The 23,160-nt window shown below is 41.2% G+C and overlaps 2 protein-coding genes across 4 annotated transcripts in view; one reads left to right on the forward strand and one right to left on the reverse strand.

Annotated features, from left to right (window-relative positions):
- Positions 1-724: 724 nt before the first annotated feature.
- CFAP96 (cilia and flagella associated protein 96) overlaps positions 725-23,160 on the reverse strand; it is a 97,343-nt gene continuing 74,907 nt past the window's right edge. Inside the window, exon 7 of the mRNA XM_057537268.1 lies at positions 725-1,066. Within this exon, the coding sequence (XP_057393251.1) occupies positions 1,022-1,066 (45 nt within the window). The 3' untranslated portion in view covers positions 725-1,021. The remainder of the gene's footprint in view (positions 1,067-23,160) is intronic.
- The window catches only part of PDLIM3 (PDZ and LIM domain 3), a 30,525-nt gene continuing 24,571 nt past the window's right edge, over positions 17,207-23,160 (forward strand). For 2 of the 3 annotated variants that reach the window (XM_007177883.3, XM_007177885.3), the window contains exon 1: positions 17,208-17,393. In XM_007177883.3, coding sequence (XP_007177945.1) covers positions 17,301-17,393 — 93 coding nt within the window. In that variant the 5' untranslated portion in view covers positions 17,208-17,300. Of the gene's footprint in view, positions 17,394-23,160 lie in introns of all 3 variants that reach the window. The other variant, XM_007177884.3, reaches the window with a different exon arrangement.

Raw genomic sequence — 23,160 nt, forward strand, 5'->3', positions numbered from 1 at the left:
GCCCTTGCCAGACACTTAAGAACCTGCATCTGATGGATCCACCCATCCTATCCAATATTCCCTTCCAATAACCTTAACAAGACAAATTTTAGGCTGGTCTTCTTGTTACTCAGTCTTTCCCCTACCACTCTAACCATTATCCAAGCTCCCCACTGCCTCTTCCTTTACCTTCAATCATACAAGATGCTTTTTTCCACCTACACAGTTTTGCTAATCTTTACCAGCCTGCAAAGCCAAATCCTCTCTTCTCTGCCAACTAAGATCAAACATTTTCCTCACGATGTACAAAACATTCAGGTATCCTTCCCTATTTCCCATCCCTAAGATTGTTTTTCAGAATTTTCTTTAACTTTTGAAACCTCTAACACTCATTCGACCCGTTTATCACCCTGAAGTTATTTTATACAACCGTATTTGTCTTCTCAAAGCCAGGGAGTGTCATTTCTTGTCACATTTTTTTCTGTCATTACCCAATGCTAGACATATAGAAGTTTTTTAAATAAATGAATAAGAGAGAAGCTGGTAGATTCAGAATGGCTACTTAATGGCTAATCTAACACAGTACTATCCAAAAATATTTCTAGTAGGAATAATAAATCATTATTTCTATTATCATTAAGTATGATATATGGACAGGGAATTTTATGAGGAACCAGGCAAATTCTCCTCTGCTACGAGAACTGAAATATAACTGACCTTTGCCACGTGTAAGTATTTTCAGGGGATATAATGCAACATACCTAGATTCAAGACTACGCAACTGTTCCATGGTTGGATCTTGCTGGTTGGAGGACTCGACGTCTGCTCCTTTAGCAAACAGGCTCCAGAGCCTGTAGATTTGATCCGCACTCCTGGGTCCAGCTCACAACGTACGTGTGCTTCAGCCCTCACTCTGACCCCTGAAGCTCTGGCAGACAGCCACACCGTTTCCATCCAAATCTCATCTGGAATGAGCAGCCCCATCTTCTTTGCCAGAATAGGCTTTAGCCCTAAACCAAGTTAGGGCAGCTGTTCGCCAAACTCAGAGATGACGCTTGATTCTAACGATCAATATGGAGCCGAGCCACTGAGGAGAAAATGACAGAATGGAAAATAATGATGCTCAATTTCCAGAGCAACTGCCATAATATATTTTTAAAGGATCTATCTAGTTGACTCTGGCCTGTAGGGCTTCAGTAAAACTTATCTTCGTTTATATTCTTTTTACATTTTTGGAAAGAATGTAAACGGAATATTTACAAAAGCTTCTTTTAACAAAATTAAGTTGAAAATCTTGGAATTAAGGAAATTTTAAACAGTTTTAACACAAATAGAAGGAAGACGGAAAGAAAACAGAAAGGAAAGGAATGCTTTACAATTCTCCTTTCTCAGTTATTCATTGGTTCCCTCTAAATGTCTAAAACTTCAAAACATCAAAATGTAAACTGATTATCTGGCCCAAACTGGTCAAATCTCGCTCTCAGGTTGCTTTAACCCGAGATAAAAAGAAGGTCACAATCAATGGCAGAAGACTACAACCTGGCTCTTGTCCCCACAATTGTCCCCACAATTGTGTAATAATGCCAATTTCCCTGTTCTTCCCAGGAGTAGTAGCTCACATATACTCCACGATGCCATCTTTCATAGTCTAGTTCCTAGAACTATTTACACCAAAAATGACAGCTTCTGCTCCCGTAACATGACGAAGTCAAAATCGCCAGTGCCCAGAGAAGCTGCCATCACTCCTGCCTATGCCCACTGAAGTCACTGATCCCCATAACAGTTCCAAGGAAAGTGGGCAATAAGGCTGCACCAAGTCTGCAATGTGCTCCCTCCCAGAGGCAGTGATATTGCTGCTAACGTCTACTTATGTTCTTGGGCCACCAATCCCCAGCAGCTGGCCATGCCCAGTGCTGAGGGTGCTACTGGCTAAGGAAGTTGACCTCTGAAGCTACCAGTTTGGTGGCACTAGTGTAACTGGCAGTATGTGTGCTTAAATCATATAGATATTTTCATGAAACCGCTCTTTCTCGTTCTTATAACTTCTTGCCTTAGGGCTTTGAAACACAGTGATGTGGCTGATCTGGAATGATAACTACTGGGTACAACACCCCTGCCCTTTTAAACCAGTCTATGGACTTGCACCAACCTCTGAGTATTTATCAACCTCTTATTCTCTCTTCCCTGGGATCAGATTCTTCAGAAGGGGTTACTCATGCAACTACTCTTCATTTAAAAATCCACTTAGTACCTGGTCAGCTCACAAGTCCTTAACATATGCCCAGATAATCTTGAATTCCAGGACCTGCCTGCTGCAAATATGTATCTTCTTTTATTGAGAGTATTTACGTCAAAGACAATAAGAAATGGTCTTACTTTTGTTTATACCAAGTGGTGGACAAACCTAGAAGTTCAAAACTTAAGTTGCTATCAGCTCAATTTTGAGTACTTGGTAATTTTGTTTTTCTTTGTTTTCTTTTGTTGTGTCTCTAGAAGTAACCTCATGACCTTCTTTAAATAAGTGAAAATCTGTGTCCTAATTCTAAGAGAACCCCTCAAAACGTTAACAGGAGATGGTAAAATACTTAATATCAAGAAAAGAAGTTCCGAGTTCCTAACAATTCATTTAAAACTGCAGTAATCAAATGAATTTGCATTTCATAACTGGATATCACAGTGTAAGGATCTTAAGACTCCCTTTGACAATTCTGTGATAAAGAGAGCTTTTCTAACTTGAGGGCCCCAGTGAAAGACCCAGAAGAAAACCTACTTCTGAGGTTCTGAATGGCCTGGCTGCTGCTGCTCTGGCCTCCCCGTCACAGCTGGATGACCAGGAAATATGAAAGCTCTCAGACAGACTAATTCTGTGTCATCTATTTTAAACTGCTTTGCAAAATGAAATCAGACGTGCCTGCAATTCTAGGAATGCCTGCTAAGCCTCCTACCAACCTCTCAAGTCAATCACCATCCCATCCACCTTCAAAAAATATTTAGCTAAAAGGATATATTGCTTCCAATGAGGTCCTGTGTTATTTAAAAGTACATTGTAAAACTGGGGCTGGGGGTGTGCTACATTTAACCCATGAAAGAGTGAGAGAGAAAACAGGGCATTTTTCTAGGACAAAGGAGCATGTCTCCACTAAATAGATGAACATGTAGCATATGAATGGCAGGCAGTCTTTCAGTAGTTTCTCTGTGATACCCACAGATGCAACTTTTTCATTTTCATGTTGGCTACTTTTAAATGCCATGATGCCAGGTAAATGTACAATTCATTATTTATGTTTCACTTGCAGACTAGCATAATGTTCAAAGTATTTCACTGATATTTTTAGGCAGCACACTATCTTAAGAAATACATAATCAACTAACATTTTTCAATTTTTGACACATCTCAAAATAGCTTTTAAATCATTTCATGGTTTCATTTTCAGGAAGTTTGTAATCCGTGGTAGGTCAATTTGCTAGTTGGAGAATGGAACTTAAGGATATACAAATCAAAGGATTCAGCTGTCATATTAGCAAGCTGGCTTCAACCCATGTCACGCCCTCAGACCACAGCCATGAGCCCAGCCAACCACCTAAAGTATGCAGGACCCTAGTTATAGGGAAATTAGATGAGAATGTACATACAGAACAGCAAAAACTGATAACTGTTGGTAGAAAACTCCCCAAAGCCCATGACTTCTTGAAAAGAATTCATTTTTGCACCTAAAGAAATGCATAATTTGTATCTACACCTTTCAATTTTCTGAGAATATAGATGGCCCCAAGAATATTGCTACCTTTCACTGTCCTGAGAACAGAAAACATAAACCAGTTTCATGTGCTGATTAACTTTCAGGCAATCAGCTCCAAGAAGATAATAGCACTCCTTAACTGTAGGAATTCAGAAAACCTTCAAAGAAGACTACAAACTCCAGCTGAGTATCACAGTGGAGAGTTTATCAAAAGCATGAAAAAACTCCAGTTGCCTCGCTGACCATCTTTTGTTAGCTGACTAATTTACATGTGAATTATGGATCCAGTCTCTTCGAAGATTCAAGTTAACTTTTTTGTGTGGTAAGAACACTTAATATGAGATCTACCCTCTTAGCAAATTTTTAAGTGTACAGTACAGTATTGCTAGCTACAGGCACAGTGTTGTACAGCAGATCTAGAACTTATTCACCTTGCATAACTGAAATTTTATACCCACTGAACAGCAGTTCCTCATTTCCTCCTCCCCCCAGGCTCCTGTTTCTGTTTCTGAGTTTCTATGAGTTTGACTATTTTAGGTACCTCATCTAAGTGACATTATGCAGTATTTGTCCTTTCATGACTGGCTCATTTCACTTAACATAATGTCCTCTAAGTTCATCTAGGTTGTCACATATGGCAGGATTTCCTTATTTTTCAAGGCTGAATAATATTCTACTGTATGTATATACCACATTTTCTTTATCTATTCACCTGTCAATGAACATTTAGGTTGTTTCCATATCTTGGCTATTGTGAATAATGCTACAGTAATGAGGGAAGTGCATATATCTCTGTAAGAGCCTGATTTCAATTATTTGGGGTATATACCCAGAAGTCGGATTGCTGGATCACATGGTAATTCTATTTTAAAATTTTTGAGGAACCACCATACTATTTTCCATAGTGGCTGCAGCATTTTCCATTCCCACCAACAGTGTTCAAGGGTTCCAATTTCTCCACATTCTCTCCAACGCTTGTTATCTTTTGGTTTTTTGATAACAGTCAACTATTTGATAGTAAGTCAACTTTTGGTAGTAAGTTATAAAGATTTAGAGGCTTTCTTATGTTCTCTCTGTTATTTAAAAAAGGTGAAGTAGGAACACTAACTGTGCTATTGGAGCCGTGTATTCAACAAACATTTATTGAGCACTTATGTTCTGTCAGACATTATATCAGGTACAGGAAATGGAAAGTGAGTAAGACTGACCTCACCCTTAAGAAGCTTAATGTCTTTAGACCCCTGCACTGCAATAGTATGAAGTATGATGTGTATGTGGAAAGCAGTGGCTTTATCTCTCCCAGAGAGGACACTAATAAGTGACTGCAGTATGGTTTGTTATGTGCTAAGCTAGGGGAATGCACATGGGCCTATGCACAGAAACCATACTGGAGACTGGGGGTGGAGGGTGGCCAGGGAATACTGCTCAAAGAAAGTAACACTGGAGCTGCGATTTGAAGGCTCTGTGGAGCAGGCCAAATGAGCCGTGAAGATGGAAACCAAGATATCACCTGCGTTATGATGAAGCTGATTAGAGTCAGAGATTGGGTTTGTAGTCAAGTGAGCCTGCTGATACTGTCTGCCCCCCACCCCATCCCACCCCGTTCTGGGCACTGCCAGTGCTCCAGGGGGAATTTGGGGTCTGCAGAACAGGACGACTACCTCACACTGGAAAGCAGAGGGAAGAAAAGGCACAGAATCCCCCATCCTTAGAGTAACTCCACCCAATTAAGAAATGTGGACCAACGGCTTTCAAATACCAGTTAGGAAACAGGAAGAGGAAGGGGTGGGGTGAGAAGCCAAGTAGAGAATCTCTCCAAGTGATAATAAGAAGGGTAGAAACTAAATGCTCCTCTCCACCACCGCCATCATCTCTCACTTAGATTACTGTATTAGTTTCTTAACTAGTCTCCCTCCTTTCACTATAATCCATGCTCCACACAGTAGTTCAAATAATATTTTTTATTGTGGTAAAATACACACAATGCTACGTGTCACATAATGAATTGTGTCCCCCCAGAATTTATACGTTGAAACTCTAACCCCTAACGTGACTGTATGTGGAGTGAGGGGGTAATTAAGGTTAAATGAGGTCATAAGGGTGGGAACCTAATCTGATAGGATTAGCGTCCTTATAAGAGGAAACACCAGAGAGCAGCCTGCTCACCCTCTCTCCAAGCGCAGGGCATAAAGGCCATGCGAGCTCACAGTAGCAAGGCAGCCATCTGCAACTCAAGGGGACAGCACCAGACATCAACCCTGTTGGAACCTTGATTTTAAATTTCCCAGCCTCCAGAATCATGAGAAAATTAATTTCTGTTGCTTAAACCACCCAGTCTGTGGTATTCTGATATGGCGGCCCAAGCTAACACACACAGCATAAAACTTACCACTTTAACCATTTTAAAGTATGCAATTCAGTGGCATTAAGCACATTCTCAATGTTGTACAACCATCACCACTGTCTACTTCCAGAATCTTTTCATCACCCCCAAAAGGAAATCCTGCACCCATTAAATAGTTGCTCCCCATTTCCCACATTCTCCAGCCCCAGCAATAACTAATCTGCTTTCTGTCTCTATGGACTTGCCTATTCTGAATATTCATAACCATGGAATCAAACAACATGTGGGGAGCGCTCATTATTCAGGGTGGCTGAGGGGAGGAGGGGAAGACAACACTCAGGTCTGAGCCTTGAATAACAATCCCGGGGGAGCTCTTCACCAGAACAGAGGGGAGAGGAAGGGAAAGAAGCAAAAGATTCGAATTTTGGTAAAGTCGAGCCTGAGTTTCTCTGAGGGAAAAAGTTAAGAGACATTTCAATATTTCAATATATGGATCTTGCATCCAGTTAAAAAAAAAAAAGGAATAATGGGATATATATTTGACTGGGGAAGACAGGCTTTAATTTTTAAGTAAAAAAGCCATGGGTTTTCATGAAACCACCCAGTGAAATTCCAGAACACGGGATGAGCCTGGGAATCATTGACATTTAAGAGGCAATTATCGAAGAGGCCTTTGAAGGAACTAAGGGGCTTCCAGTGATGTATGTCAGAGAAAATCCAGAAGATTCTGGTATGACAGGGTCCGGACACCTCGGCCCAGAGTCTTTGTTGAGTTTGGTTTTCATTTGTACCTCAAGCATCCAATTCTATGTCTAAAACTTAGTGAATTCATTATTCTAGGGGAGCAGCAAATGTATGTTCTTTGCAGATGCCTTTCCAGTAGAGAGAAGGCTTTCCTCCAACCGCTACCACTTGCCAGGACTTGGAACCTAAAATGCTCATTTCCTTCCCAGTGTCACCAGAAAACTGGGAAAAACAGAGCAGAAGTACTAATTTTCCTCCACTCCTGAATGTGTCTCCCACACAAGAGGAGGCTGAGCCCAGTATTCTAGAATAGGAATAACATTTTCCAGATAATATAAACATGGACTATATAAAGTAATTACTCATTAGTTATTATCCCCATTTTTCATCTTAAGTTTTAAAGAATTTAAAAAAAGAAAACGAGGGCCCACTAAGATGACTATATATGGGACCCAGTGCTCTCTTGACTAAACTGATATACTAAGTACAGAACACACACATTTTATTTATTAGGATACCAGCCATAGAGCCCAGCAGTGAAGCAGGTGGAAACGCTCAGGGACATGGCCAAGGCGTCTGTGATAGATTAAATTTTAGCATTAGTGCTTCGCTTTAAACCTTCTGAGTGACTAAACCCAGGCCAGGCATCCAGCCATCCAAATCTAGAGCTCCCTGTACGTTTCCCCAGGGATTCCACACACTCCGTTCTCATCTGAAATGTTTTTATAGTGATGATAAACCGACTCCAAACAGAAAAGCCCTAAAACACATGGTCTCTGTTACCGAAGAATGGGTTCCGATGTGTTTCTATTATCACTATGCATCCTGGCTCTTCTGATCGCTTGCAAATGTTGTGGAAAATGTGAAGGTACATCTAGATAGAACCTGAGGGCAATTAACCCTACCAAGTAAAATACCATTCGACTGAAGATTAGGTCTTTGATTTTCCAAGACACGTTTAGGCAGGAATTTCTAGGATCCTGATAACAGCAATAACAGGCTGCAGTGAGTGAGGGCAACTCCAACTTTCTGAGGAGTCCTTTTCCACTGGGATTTGTGACGCCACCTTGGTCCCCAGGGAAAATGACCTGCTGGCTCTTCGAAGACCTCAAACTATGGCACCAAACGGTCTGCAGAGGTTGTTAGAAGTGCTCTGGGGTCAATAAACCTTAGCAAATGTGCACTGAGGCAACATGAAAGAGCAGAAGAATCAGGAAGTGGCAGAAAGGGGCAGATCTAGGTTTGAATCCAGCTCTGCCACTTACCAGGTGTAAGATCTTGGGCAGATTCCTTATCTTCTCACGGGCCCTGTATCCTAGGATAGTAATATCTATTCTGCAGGGTTGTCTTAAGAATTAGAAATAACTAGCATGTTAAATGCTTAGCACAATGCCTGACACCCCATAGTAGTTCTCCTGATCAAGATCACTTTAGCAGAATCAGAAACAGGTAAGTAGTCCACAGAGAAAGAAGCATCTTTCTCAACCTGCCAGTGGCAGGAAGCAACCTGCCTTCACTCAGCTTGAAGTCCACCCAGAAGACAATCTAGTAAGGATAGAAATGCCCCAGATAAGCTGCTTCAATGGGAAAACATGTTAAAATCTCCCCTACTCTGACCAACTCTCTCTCTCTCTCTCTCTCTCTCTCTCTGACCCTGCAATTTGCAAAGGCACTAGCACTAAAATGGCAGCCATCAGCAGTAACAGAGGAGACACCCCTATTTGCTGCTCATTCTCCAAGGCCTCAGTTTATGTTTCCAGCATACTGATGAGTCCCTTGATTGTTATTAGTTAATTCAGTAAAAACGGTGGGAAAAAGTGACATTTCAGAGGGGAATACAAATGAACTTGAGCTGAACCATCGCATTGTCCCAAGGAGTGTGACGACGTGGGAATGAAACAATATAGGCTCCTGACAGCACTGAGGGCAGACACAAAGCATGGAATTCAGTGTGGCTAATGCCCCAGAAGGCATTTCACAAGGGCCCAAATCCTCCAAAGCATGAAAATCACACAGGCTCTTACCAAAGAGGAAGTCGGGCACAATGCATGGAAGGGCTTGGGAGCTCTGGTGGCTGCCCGGGGCCCTGGAAAAGTTGGTTTGTGAAGCCAAACCAGCAAGGACATGCAAATACAGCAACAGCAAGGTAGAGTTGGGGAAGCTGCAACCGTAAACAACGGGCTTAACAGCGACTGTCAATGAAGGTGCTTCTTGGCAGGACAATTGTAGAAGGAAGAATTGAGAAGGAGGAATGAGCTTCCCCCACCCAACCAACTCCAATCAAGACCAAAACCTGTTTCAACCTATCAGTAATTACTGACCACCTCCTCAGGGCCCAGCACTGGATGGTAGTTATGGTAAATTCCAAAGAAATAAGACCCCTTACCTGGAGGAGCCTATTGTCTGGTTGGAAACGCAAAAACAGCTCTCATGAAAAAGTCATCCTTGTAAGATTATGTGCCTCTCAAAATCCAGATCCATGCCTTGTCACTGTTTAGCCCCAGCACCCATCCCATTGCCAGGTGCTTGATTATACTGGAGAACAGCTAAATTCAAACTTGAGATATATTGACAAGAAATAAGAGTTAAGTAGAGAAAAAGTGTGATGTAGATACTCGTGGCCAATCGAGTCTTCCCAGAAAATGTGGAAAGAGAGTGGGATGCGATACACAAAAGAGAACGTTCCAGAAAGGATGAACCACACATATAAAGACACAGTATAAGAAATTATAATCCTATGTGTTGATTTGAATTACATTTTCTTAATGTGTGGTCCACAGACCACCCACAACGGATTTTGGCCCCAGCAACTGAATTCATATCTCTGGAGAGTGGAGCCCAGCAATTTGCATCTCTAATAAGCACCTAGGCTCTCCTAATGTGCATCAAAGTTCGGAACCACTGGCTAAGGGATCTCAGACTTAAACAAACACACACTCCTCCTGTAAAGACAGAAAGGAAGGGAAGTAGGGGAGGAAGAAGAGATAAAGGTAGGAAGGGAGGGAGGGAGAAAAACATTTTTGACTATAGAAAACAGCTTGGGAAGGGGAGTCAGCCCACCAGGCAGGCGCCACAGTGACTGTGTGTGATCAGGAGACCCAGTCTGAACAGCATCCACGGCATGCGTCAAATGATAAAAGGCCTTCGTTAACAGAGTTTGGCTCTGTCCTAGGGGCAGGGAAGTGCTATCGTAGGTTCCTATCCAAGAGAAAGACAGGATTTCAATCTGGCAGTAGACCATGAGGTAGAAAGAGTAGGAGAGATTTTTTTTGGCAAGGAGGCAGTCTCAGAACTCTTGCCACTGTCAAAAGGTGAAGTCACTGAGTGCCTGAAACAGGCAGGGAGAATTTTAGATGAAGAGAACTAGGTAGTCTGTTTTACTGCTAACACACCTCAATTTAGGGGAAGTCCATCCACCCTCAGAAGAAAAGGATCTGTCCTCTTCAAGACCTCTACTTCCACCTCTCGTGTCAAAGCTGCTTCCTCCAAATTCCACGTGGTTCTTCAGCATCTACTTTCCTCTGACTTCAGCAAATATTGCTAAGCTTCCCATCTTTTTAAAAAAAAGTTCTTTCTCTTGACCTGCACCAACCCCCAGCTGACCATCCTCAGTCTCCCCTTTCCTTTCATTATCGAATTCCTTAAAAAACAGTCCATCTTCACCTGTCCTCCCATTGTTCTTCAAACCACAGCAGTCTGCTTCTGTCCTCACCATTTTTTAAATTTTTATTTCTAGTTTTCATTTTATATTGGAGTATAATTGATTAACAGTGTTGTGTTATAGCTTCAGGTGTACAGCAAAGTGATTCACTGTTCTCAGACCTAGAACGTCTCAATTACCAAATCTAATAGGCACTCTGACAACTTTCATTTCACCTCCCAATAATATTTGCCTTCTCTCCTTGAACTCTTCTCATTTGTCTTCCATGACACCACTTTCACAGTTTCCTTTAAACACTTTGTAAGAGGAAGAGCATCTTCTTCTCCTATGATCCTCCTATTCTCCTGCCCATTAAATGCCCCTGTTTCTGCTGTTCCTCAGAGCGTAATCATTAATCATCTTCTTTTGTTGCCTTGATCACCTAATCTCCTTGGGTGATTTCATCCTGTTACTATTGCTATGTCACAAATTATTTTAAAATTTAGAAGCTTAAAGCAACCATTTTATTACGTTCACAGACTGTGCGGGCCAACAGCTTGGAAAGGGTCCAGTGCGGAGGACTCTCCTCAGCTGCCGATGTCTGAAGCCTGAGCTGAGGGGACTTGGAAGCTTGAGTGACTTAAGGGCTGGGGACTGGAAGGAGGAATCTTTACTCACGTGTCTGGGGTCTGGTTTGGGGCTACGGATAGTAGTACTGACGTGACGTCTCCATGCGCTTGGGCTTCCTTACAGCATGGAACCTCAGACCTCTTACATGGGAGCTGAGGGCTTCAGGCACAAGAATTACAGTCAACAAGGCAGCAGTTAGATCACCCTTTCTGACCTAGCCTCAGAAGTCACACAATGTCACTTCAACCACATTTTACTGGTAACATGAGTCACATACAACTACCCAAGTTCAAGAGGAGGGAACATCAACTCCATCTCTCAAAATGAGGAATGTCAAAGAAACTGCAACCAATTTTTTTTTAAAAACCTCTAGCACTGGGGGCTTCCCTGGTGGCGCAGTGGTTGAGAATCTGCCTGCTAATGCAGGAGACACGGGTTCGAGCCCTGGTCTGGGAAGATCCCACATGCCACGGAGCAGCTGGGCCCGTGAGCCACAGCTGCTGAGCCTGCGCGTCTGGAGCCTGTGCCCCGCAACGGGAGGGGCCGCGATAGTGAAAGGCCCGCGCACCGCGATGAAGAGCGGTCCCCGCACCGCGATGAAGAGTGGCCCCCACTTGCCGCAACTAGAGAAAGCCCTTGCACGAACCGAAGACCCAGCACAGCCAAAAATAAATAAATAAATTAAATAAATTAAAAATAATAATAATAATAATAAAAGGCTGCTAGTAAAAAAAAAAAAAAAAAAAAAAACCTCTAGCACTCATAGGTACAGATTCTACTATAGTTCCAAAATATTCAAGTTCAGATCTCTAGATTAATATATCTAATTGCTCTAAATTTATATATCCAGTTGCTTACTACACTACTAGCACTAATAATGGCAAAGGATTATACACACATAGCATGTGCCAGACACAGTTCTGAGAATTTTGTACTTATTAACTCATATAAACCTCACAAGAACTCTAGGAGGCAAGTACTATTATTATCATCATTTTAACAAAAAATGTTAATCTTGCCTAAGCTCACATAACAAGTACAATAGAACTAAGATACCACTCAGGCAGTCTGGCTCCAAATTGTAGTCTTATAACCAGTACACTAAACAGCACACATATTCTACAGGTATTTCAAACCCAGCATGACAAAAACTGTGCTTCAATCCACCACTCCCTCATTAAAACAAAAATGCCTTTCTGTCCTTCTTGTATATTTTCTCCTTGTTAATAATTCCACCATTCATGTAACACGCAATGAAGTCTGGGAGCCATTGCCTAGCCTCTCCCTAATCCCCCATGTGAGAACTGTCCCCAGACTGTGTCAATGAACCTACTTAAGGTCCTCATAGCTGCCACTCTTCTTCATCCCCACTACCCAAATTGACATCTTCCCCTGCATTATTGCCGTTAAGTTTTAACTGGATTCCTTGCTTCCTATCTCCTGCAATTGTGATTCATCCCTCCCACCTCCCAGAACGATGATAATAAAATGCAAATTTGATTATTATACCTGTTGCTTAAAACTCTTCCAAAGCTCCCAATAGAATAAAGTCAAAATGCTAGTGTAACACACAAAATTCCCTCTGATCTGGCTTCTGACTGCTATGACCCTGGCCTCCTGTTCCTACCTAATGGGCTAAACTCTGTCCATACCAGTCACTTGCTATTTCCTAATTTGCCACCTGTTTCTTGCTTCCCTGCCACCGCACATCCTCTACAGCTCCTTCTGCCTTGAACATCTTCCTTCCTGTTCCCTTTCCAATCCCCAATCACCTGGAAAACTCTTACCCATCAAGATCCAGCATCCCTTCATGGATACTTTCCTCAAGGAGAGTTGATTACTTACTCTTGTTCCATCACTGTACAAAATCCTGTCCCAGCACTCAACACATAATGTGATCACGTTTTACATCTCCATCTCCCTTATTTTATTACTGGCTCCTAGAGGACATAAAGTTCATCTTATCTTTGCATTCCCAGTGCCTGGTATGTCACAGATGTTCAATAAATGTTTGTTGAATGAATGAATAAAAGAAGTCACAATACATAGTGATATTTGATATATACGAAATAAAGAAGAGGGAAAATTTACAACATCTATCCTGGAAACCTGGAAGAGTAGTAGAAAAATGAACAGAAATGAGAAAATTAAAAGGCATGGAGGCCAGGAATTCAGTTTGAGGCGATTAAAGAAAAGGATGGATTTGGTTTTTCACAGGTTGAACTGTATTTGTACCAGGAGATGGTTAGAAAAACAGGATCAGAAAATAAATGAAAGTTCAAGGTTAAGATTATAGATTTGAGGATTAAAATAGATGAGATGATTATTATAACTAACAGAAAAGTTTTCCAATTATACAAGAGTAGAATGAACAATTTTATTAAACTTACTCTAAAAGGAAAACCTTAAAGGGCTTCCTAAACATGGTTTCAAATAATAATCACAAAAGTAATATTTAATGGAATCATAGTTTATCATAATCCTTTCAAAAGGCAAATATAAAAAAGAAAATAAATGAAAGTCTCATCCAGAAAGAACTCCTTCTTAGGACAGTACCCAAACCAAAAGCAGGAACCTCTAGGACTAGTTAGGACTGGGTCACTGTTTCTTCCTTAGAACACTGCCTCACGGCTATTCTCACCTCCACCTTGACAGTCATCTCTGAACACCTTTCTGGTGACGTCAGTGAACAGTAGGATATAGGAAAACTGTCTATTTCAGGTCCCTGATTTCCATGTTCTCTGCAAAGCCTTACGAACTCATCAGGTATTATATTAATATTGTACAGATGTTGCTTACATCTACATGATGCCAAAATGACCGGTAAAAAGGCAGAAAAATAAAACAAAACTGACAAAAAATAAAAACATACAATCAACTTGTTATATAAGCCAGCTCATGAGATAAGGTATAAACAACTGATTGTTACAATTACACAATACTAAATAACTTATCTGATTTTTTTTCCTGAATTGACCTCTGTGTGTGTGTGTGTGTGTGTGTGTGTGTGTGTGTGTCTACCACGCAGACACAGCCAGTGACTGACAGAGGAAATGTGCTTTGTGACAATATAGCCAGCCCAAACAGGCAAAAATCAACAAGAATATATGATTACTTCCTTGATAACCCAACATAGGTGGGGCACTGGAAAATGTTTGGGACTAGAAAACACCTATCCCCCTGGGACTTTTATATAATCTACCACAGTGGACAAAGTAGTTCCAATCCAGGTTTTGTGATTTACACTATCACCAGGCTAGTCCACTTTGCTTACAGCTTCCTAAATCTCCCTTCTCTATCAGTCTTAAAACCACATCCAAACAGACTATGCTGTTAATAAAGTGTGTTGCAGCTCTGCTCCCCTGGACTGATACAGCCCTATCATATTGGGCATGAAGTCCAAGACTCTCATTCTTGGGCTTTTAAAGCACTTCACACTTCTCATCCCTCATCCCTCCTCCTCTCCTTGGGAATCAGACCATCCTGGAGTATAACACCAGAAATACCTGATTCCACACTGAGCCTACGACAGGACCCTCCCCAGACTCTCCTGGTCTTCAGACCTATACCAGGCACACATTAGAGTCAGGCAGACCTGGGTTTGTGATCTAAATTGTATCACTTATTAGCTGTGTGAGTCTATGCAAATGACTCAACTTCTAAGAAATTACTTCTTTACCAAAAAAAAAAAAAAAAGGGAATAATAACAGCAATCTGATGGTCTTGCCATGAGGATGAAGATGACACGGGTAAAGCAATCACCACAGCCCTGGACCATGAAGATGCTCAGTGAATACCCACCCTCCCTCCTTTTCCTCCATGCAGTTCCATCCTGTTTGGGGCTCCTCTTGCACTGTCCACCCAGGACAGTCTCAACTCCTAGGTTTCTGTTAATACTTGCCACCCATGTGTCAAAAACATAGGTTTAGAGACTGAATTTGAGGGAGGTGACAATTAATCCAATCAAAATTAAACTATACTTTGAGTATACTGACGAATTGTCTTCTCATATATACTTTTAGATGGCTCATTGGATAGGGTACCTTTGCATGACATTTTCACTTGTAGATTTCTTCATTTTTAAAAAATAAAATCTTAATATGTTTGTATTCACATATATTACATATACCCACAAATATATATAACTATATGTACTTAATTGCAGAAATGCTTACTATTTACTGAGCCCTCGTGCTGTGCCAGGCACTGTGCAGAGATAGCTCACTTAATTCTCAGAGTGACCCTACCAGAGAAGTACCATTATTACCCCTATTTTACAGATGAGGAAACTGAGGCTTAAGAATGTTAAGTAATTTAACCACACAGCTAGTAAGTAAACATTAGCACACTCAAAATTGCTAAATAACCAATTGCATTCCTGATACTTGTGTTTTAATTGAAAGTACAGAGGCCATGGTTTAACTGCTTTTTTTTTTTTTCTGGTAGAGATAGACATTTTTTTAAAAATTTTTATTGGAGTATGGTTGCCTTATAATGTTGTGTTAGCTTCCATTGCACAACAAAATGAATCAGTCATGCACATACAGATATCCCCTCCCTTTTGGACGTCCCTCCCATTTAGGTTACCACAGTGCATTAGGTAGAGTTCCCTGTGCTAACTTCGAATGAAGCTCACTGCTGAGCTCCAAGCAGAAGATAAACAGGAGGACAGGCATTACTTTAAGAGAGTGATGGGTCAAAAAGATCCTTTTTTCACTAGCACCTCCTAGAGAAATGGAAATAAAAACAAAAATAAACAAATGGGACCTAATGAAACTTAAAAGCTTTTGAGCAGCAAAGGAAAACATAAACAAGACGAAAAGACAACCCTCAGAATGGGAGAAAATATTTGCAAATGAAGCAATTGACAAAGGATTCATCTCCAAAATTTACAAGCAGCTCATGCAGCTCAATATCAAAAAAACAAACAACCCAGTCCAAAAATGGGCAGAAGACCTAAATAGACATTTCTCCAAAGAAGATATACAGATTGCCAACAAAAACATGAAAGGATGCTCAACATCACTAATCATTAGAGAAATGCAAGTCCAAACTACAATGAGGTATCACCTCACACCAGTCAGAATGGCCATCATCAAAAAATCTACAAACAATAAATGCTGGAGAGGGTGTGGAGAAAAGGGAACCCTCTTGCACTGTTGGTGGGAATGTAAATTGATACAGCCACTATGAAGAACAGTATGGAGGTTCCTTAAAAAACTAAAAATAGAACTACCATACGACCTAGCAATCCCACTACTGGGCATATACCCTGAGAAAACCATCATTCAAAAAGAGTCATGTACCACAATGTCCATTGCAGCTCTATTTACAATCGCCAGGACATGGAAGCAACCTAAGTGTCCATCGACAGATGAATGGATAAAGAAGATGTGGCACATATATATAATGGAATATTCCTCAGCCGTAAAAAGAAACAAAACTGAGTTATTTGTAGTGACGTGGATGGACCTAGAGACTGTCATACAGAGTGAAGTAAGTCAGAAATAGAGAAACAAATACCATATGCTAACACATAATATGGAATCTATAAAAAAAAATGGTTCTGAAGAACCTAGGGGCAGGACAGGAATAAAGACGCAGACGTAGAGAATGGACTTGAGGACACGGGGAGGGAGAAGGGTAAGCTGGGACGAAGTGAGAGAATGGCATGGACATATAGACACTACCAAATGTAAAATAGCTAGTGGGAAGCAGCCGCATAGCACAGGGAGATCAGCTGGGTGCTTTGTGACCACCTAGAGGGGTGGGATCGGGAGGGTGGAAGGGAGGGAGACGCAAGAGGGAGGAGATATGGGGATATATGCATGTGTATAGCTGACTCACTTTGTTATACAGCAGAAACTAACACACCCTTGTAAAGCAATTATACTCCAATAAAGATGTTAAAAAGAGCGAGAGTGATGGGAGTTGTAACCCGAAGCCTCCTTCAGCTTCTGCCCCAGAGGTCTGGGAGGCTGCGCCGGCCCGGTGCGCGTCTGTAAACTCCCGCGGGTCTGGCGCGTCTCTTTCTTCCAAAGTTGGAGCTCTCCTTGGTGGGAGGAGGCGGGGAGGAGGGGAGGCCAGTGACGTCACTCGGGAGCGGGGATAAAGCTCCAAGGCCGCGGTCCGGCAAGGACACTGCCCCAGGAGCAGAGTGGGCTGTTCCGCTCGGGGACACTCGCTGCGCCCCCGCCCCAGGAAGGCCGTGCCAGGAGGCACCATGCCCCAAAACGTGGTCCTGCCGGGCCCTGCGCCCTGGGGCTTCAGACTCTCGGGGGGCATAGACTTCAACCAGCCTTTGATCATCACCAGGGTAGGTGTTTTCCGTTCTTCTGCTGCAAGTCGGGGACTCTGGCGTGCCGCGGGCCCCCCTGGAGAGAAGAGTGGCCAGCGAGGTACTGGGGTGCGCTGGGTGGGGCCTCAGCTTCTGGTTCACGGTTCGAGGGAGGGCAGCACCTTGGCAAACTAGGTCTGGAGGATGCAGAGCAGCTTAGAGAATTAATCAAGTCAGTTCCAGTGGTCTCTGTCTGCAGCCTGTTGGCCTCCAGCAACTTTCCGAGGAGAGACGAACGGACGGCGTGGTTTCCCTGCGCTCAGAGAAGGCGAGGCTGCGAGGTGGGCTGCCTTCTCGCCCTCCACTCCGGTCTCCTTTCAGCAACAAATGAGATGGGGTCCAGAGAAGGAGAGACAGTGGTGGTTGTTAGTTGGAGAGAGACAGGCAACTGAGCACTTTCCCTGTCTGGAGGAAAACTTCAGCAGGGCGCTGTTCTCAGGGCAAGACCAAGTTGGAGGCGCTCATATCAGCGCAGACAGGGACAATATCAGTAATCTGGATTCCTAGGTTTCCAGGCATTTTGAATAAATATTTTCTAAAGCTGGAGCTTGGCTTAGAAATCATCATCTACAACTCAAACTACAAAGAAAATGTGTCAGATAGTTTCGTTTACCTGATGGAGAACCATCCTCAGCCTAATAACGCTGAATACTTGACATCAAAGTCAAGCTTTCCTTACTTAATATTCTCTAAAGTATTGTCTAATTAAGAAGAAAGAAAATGGATACTTCAGGATCTGTCGTCAGTAAATTTCTAGTTGGTCTAGTTGATTTTTTTCCCAACATGTGTTTGTCTTGACAGAAAATTATTATTATTTCAATTTTCACATATAAAGCCCATTAAACCTAATTTTAAAACATAAACTTTCAGAATATTTATACCTTTACTATGCTTTATTTTGTTCCTTACTGCTTATACTACATTTTATAAATGTATACTTTATAATCTGATATCCTCACATAGGCTTTGAACAAGGTAATACTTTTTAAATTCTGTTCTACTTACGAGTTCTAAGAATGAATGGCTTTTTAAAATATCTCAAAACATGTATCCATGGAACAGATGCATACCATGGAACATTTCAAGCTTTGTTTTCCATTTTTTGAAAACATATAAACATATCTGACATGTGTTTTCATATGAGACATGAAAACTTAACATACCCAAAAAATGTTCCTAAGTAAATTAGGCAGAAAATGGTTCAGTGACCTGGGCCAAGCAATGCCTTTTATGGATTTACCAAAGGAAACAGTCTCCATTTTCTCTACGAAGAAATATTTTTAAAGTTTCTGAAGTATAGTGTTCATTTGTTTATATTAAATGAAATAAGCTTTTGAATCCTTACAAAGGATAAATCATATTTATATTAAACCTTAAAGGAATAATTTTGTCACAAAAATCCTGTCAGTGATTTATAAAAGAAATATCTCGCTATTACTGTGGAACATGTCAATATGATTAATCTTATGTTTGGTATGTTGAGTTGTTTGATATGTTGAGTGTTTATTTCAAAGCAGAACTTAACATTTTGCAGTTGACTGCAGGAGCTATCGGTAAATATATTTGATCTGATGACAGTTATTGTTTGGGAAGCCAATTCCGTTTGAATTTTTAACTCATAACTAATTTGTATCACTCATATTGACACTTGGTTCAATGACAGTGCACGAACACATATGATTATTTCATTTGACTACGGCTTTTCTCTTTAATTAATTTAACTCAAGGAGAGCAGGTGAACTAAACTGTTTTGTATTCCAAGTGTACCCAAAGTCATTCACATAAATAGATTCTTGTTGAATAAATGAAAACATATTCACATGAACTTTTTTGCCTTAGTGAACACCTAATTGAGAGTATTTCCACTGAAAGTATAAGAATATTAAAAATCATTTAGAAAAAAGACTAAAAAATATTACACAAACATAATTATCAGTGTTGTAATTAGGTAGTAGAATAATCCTATTAATATTTTTATACTGTGTTAAAAGGTAGTGAATGAGACTGTGTGTGTGTTAGTATACTCTTTTGCCTGCTATGCACTCTTCTAAGCCCTATATATGCACTCACTTAAATCTCACAATAATCCTATCGGAGTAGTAGTAGTAATATCCCTTTCTGCAGATGAGGAGAGTGAGGCTTCAAGAGATTCATTAACCTGTCGATGACCACAAGTGGCAGGACAGAATTTGATGCAGGTCGACCTGCCTCTAAAGCCTGCATCCTGAAGCCCACACACGTGAAAGATTCTGCTTATTGTACAGATATTTCCAAACGGGTGTTTTGTGCCATGCAACTCATCACCTGGTCCTATTGATGCTACATCTTTAAGATCTACCACTTTCCTTTTTTTCTACCACTGTCCCCCAGCAAGATTACCTAATTTCACACCTAGCTGTTGTCTCCCCTCTCCAATTCACCCTGCATATTCTTACCAGCCATCTTTGAGATGGTTGCTGGTTGCTCCTATCTTCCCCATTCTTAAAAATCCTTCAGTGGCATCCACAGTTTATAGAGAATAAAATGTGTCGTCTTCAGCACGAAATTCATGGCTTTCACCCTCTCTCCCAGCTCAAGTTTTCAAGTTCATTTCCTCCCTCTCTTCCTCCTCTCTCCTTTCTTCCTCTCACTCCATAAATAGGTAGTGGTGCCCATACTCCGGAGCACTTATGATTTCTGTAACATGGCTTTGCTCCTGCTATCATTTTTCTCCAGAATTCTCTTCCCCACCCACTCCACTGTCCTCTGTGCCTGTGGAAACCCATTCAAATACCACTCCTCCAGTCTTCTTCCAGTAGTCATCATTTCATCCATTTAATTACTGTAGCTCTTGACCTACAACCTCTCCTTATAACATGCCTTGTACCACAGATGGTTGAGTACATCTGTATCCCACAGATTGAATGCTCCCCCCTCAGGGCAACAACTGGCAAATTTGGCAGCTGTTCAGTGCCAAGCACAGTGTCTAGTACCTCATACAGGTCACAGAATACAAATAGACACAATATGAGTGAATACATTGTTCACTTTTGACATAAATTTATTTTCATAATAGGTGCAAACTGTGTCCTCAGAAGTATTCCACAATAAAGAAAAAGGAGAACTGTTTTATTGTTAATTGATTTGTCTGTTTTACATAAGTTCTTAAGCATACAAAGAAGGAAAATGCCAATGCCTGCACTTAACACCACAAAAAGTCCCATGAATGAGATATAGTCCTCAAGTCAATTAAATCACTTTTTGTCCTACAAGCAGTGCCCTCTCCTCCCTTCCTCACACTCTACAAAAGCAGATTATAGAAATGCTCCTTCGACAGTGGTCCTCTGCTCCACCCTCTGCTGGGGGCAGGGTTTACAAAGTAATTCTCTCCATCAGCTGAAATTACAATTCACAAAATTAGGACAAAGGGTCCCCACCCTGCAATTGTTTACCATCCAATTAATCAGCTGGGTGAAACTTTGTATCATAAAAAACATTAGAAGTAAGGTAAATCAAACACCAGACAATCTCAAAAAATTTTTTGAGCCATTGGTTGTGATACGATTTGTAGGAAAGCAGTTTCTAGGCAAGGGTGTGCTCTACTTCGTGCAATATGAATTTAAGTTTCGGATGTTCAGCATGTGGCAGGGAGTTGCTATTGCAAACACCATATACAACTGGCCTAGACATTTCACAGAATAAAGTTTAAGGTTCACATCTCTAAGTGAGCAGCTGTTTTTTTTTCTGGCAAGAAGGTTCTATGGAGTCTCTTTCTTTCTTAAATGTTTGGACCACCCAGAAGGTGGATCTACTATCACAGCGAAGTTACAGATAGTTTGTTTTCATAAATGGTCCAATTTGGAATAAAGCACAAGCTTCTTTTGTGTACACAATGTAAAACTACTGTACACATCTCATGCCACTATGTCCCTTCCCACTCAGTTCCTCTTCCCTCCTTTCTATACAGACCACACCCCGGATCAAGATCTCTGTAACTGAGAATGCTATATATGGACTTGGGTACCAACATAGAAAATGTTAGTGTATTCTTAAGTTTTGTAGGCTTTAACACTGAATAGTACTTTAATATAAACTATATTTGAAATTTGAACTTTTAGAAAGAAATGTTTACAGTTGAATACAGTCTTTTTCCAGGTAGCCCTCGGTATCCTTGAGGGATTGGTTCCAGGACGCCCACTCCTCTATGCCCCCAACCCCCCCCCCCCAATGATACCAAAACCCCAGGATGCTCAAGTCTCTTATATAAAATGGTATTTGCATATAACCTAGGTACATCCTCCCCTAAACTTTAAATCATCTCTAGATTATTTCTAATACCTAACACAATGTAAATGCTATGTAAATATAGTTGCCAGCATGTGGCAAATTCAAGTTTTGCTTTTTGGAACTTCCTGGAATTTTTTTTCAAATATTTTCAACCCTCGGTTGGTTGAATCCTGGATGCAGAACCCACGGATTCAGAGGGGTGACTGTACTTAATTGTGTTTTGACAAAGACGTGTCTGCATGGAAGCACTGGTTCATCTGTTCCCAACATTCATACATCCCACAAGTACCTACTAAGCGCAGAAGGTATTGTATGTGGAAGGCACTGTGCGGGATACAGTCATCACTTAATGGGCTTCTACTCCCCTGAGAAGTTCATGTATCAGCAGAAGAGACATGAACACAAACAACCATGATACAACTTGTCCAGGATTCCGTGAAAAAAGTATGGCCAAAGAGATGGGCGGAGCCAGGGGAGAGAGAGTACCTGCAGGGGTGGCATTTGGGGATAGTGGAGGAGCTTGAGCTAAAGAGTTAGACAGACCCACGAGGAATTTCAAATTTTCACTGGATGTGTGACCCTAAGCAAGTTCCTTCTACTTCCTGAGCAACAGTTTTCTCATCTTAAAAGATACCAATACCAACAGTATAACACCACCATAATAGTTCTCACCTGTGGCTTCACATTAGCCTCACCCAGATAAGTGGAAAATACCCATGCCCAGGTGCTACTTGCAGAGATTCTGATTGAACTAGAAATGTAGACTGCAGCCAGGTGCTAGAGGGCTTTTGATGCCAGGTGAGGTACTGAAGTTTATTTGTAGGCAATGGAGAACAACTGAACAATGGGATTTCTCATTATTTAGATCCACGCCCCACAGGACAGCCCTTCCGTATACACTTGTCTTGCTCCATAACTATTTCAACCATTTTTATTCTTAATACAGAAATCCCACCAGGGCGATATTCTGGACTTCCCTCATGTTTCCCACAGTTAATAGGACATTGATAGATGCTTGACCTGTGATTTAAGTTAGTTTTTTCCAAATAAACCCAAGTAATAGGTTGATGTGAAAAACAGAAATCATCTAAGGGACTTGTTAAAAACACAAATTCCCTAGTTCCTCTGCTACAGCTTCTGTTTCGTGATTCCAGGCATCTGGATTGGACTGGAATATTTGTGTTAAGCAAAGACGCTCGATGATCCTTCTAATCAGACAAGTTAGAAAACATGTGCTAAGTGATTGCCAGCAGTACTATGTCCAAGGATCTCTTGAATGCTTTTGACATTTGAGACCCTAATGAAACTGAAAAATAAAGAATCCACTGAAAAACTCTTTGCCTCATTTTAGCTCTCTCTTCTCATCATTTGGGAAAATGTTAAAAATAAACTGTGAGCAATAATACAAAGTAATATAAATAAACTGCAAAGAAATAATATAAAGTCATGCTGGAAAATAATACATTCTTATGATTAAACA

The sequence above is a fragment of the Balaenoptera acutorostrata genome, chromosome 21 (genome assembly GCF_949987535.1).
Source record: "Balaenoptera acutorostrata chromosome 21, mBalAcu1.1, whole genome shotgun sequence".
Taxonomy (NCBI): Eukaryota; Metazoa; Chordata; class Mammalia; order Artiodactyla; family Balaenopteridae; genus Balaenoptera; species Balaenoptera acutorostrata.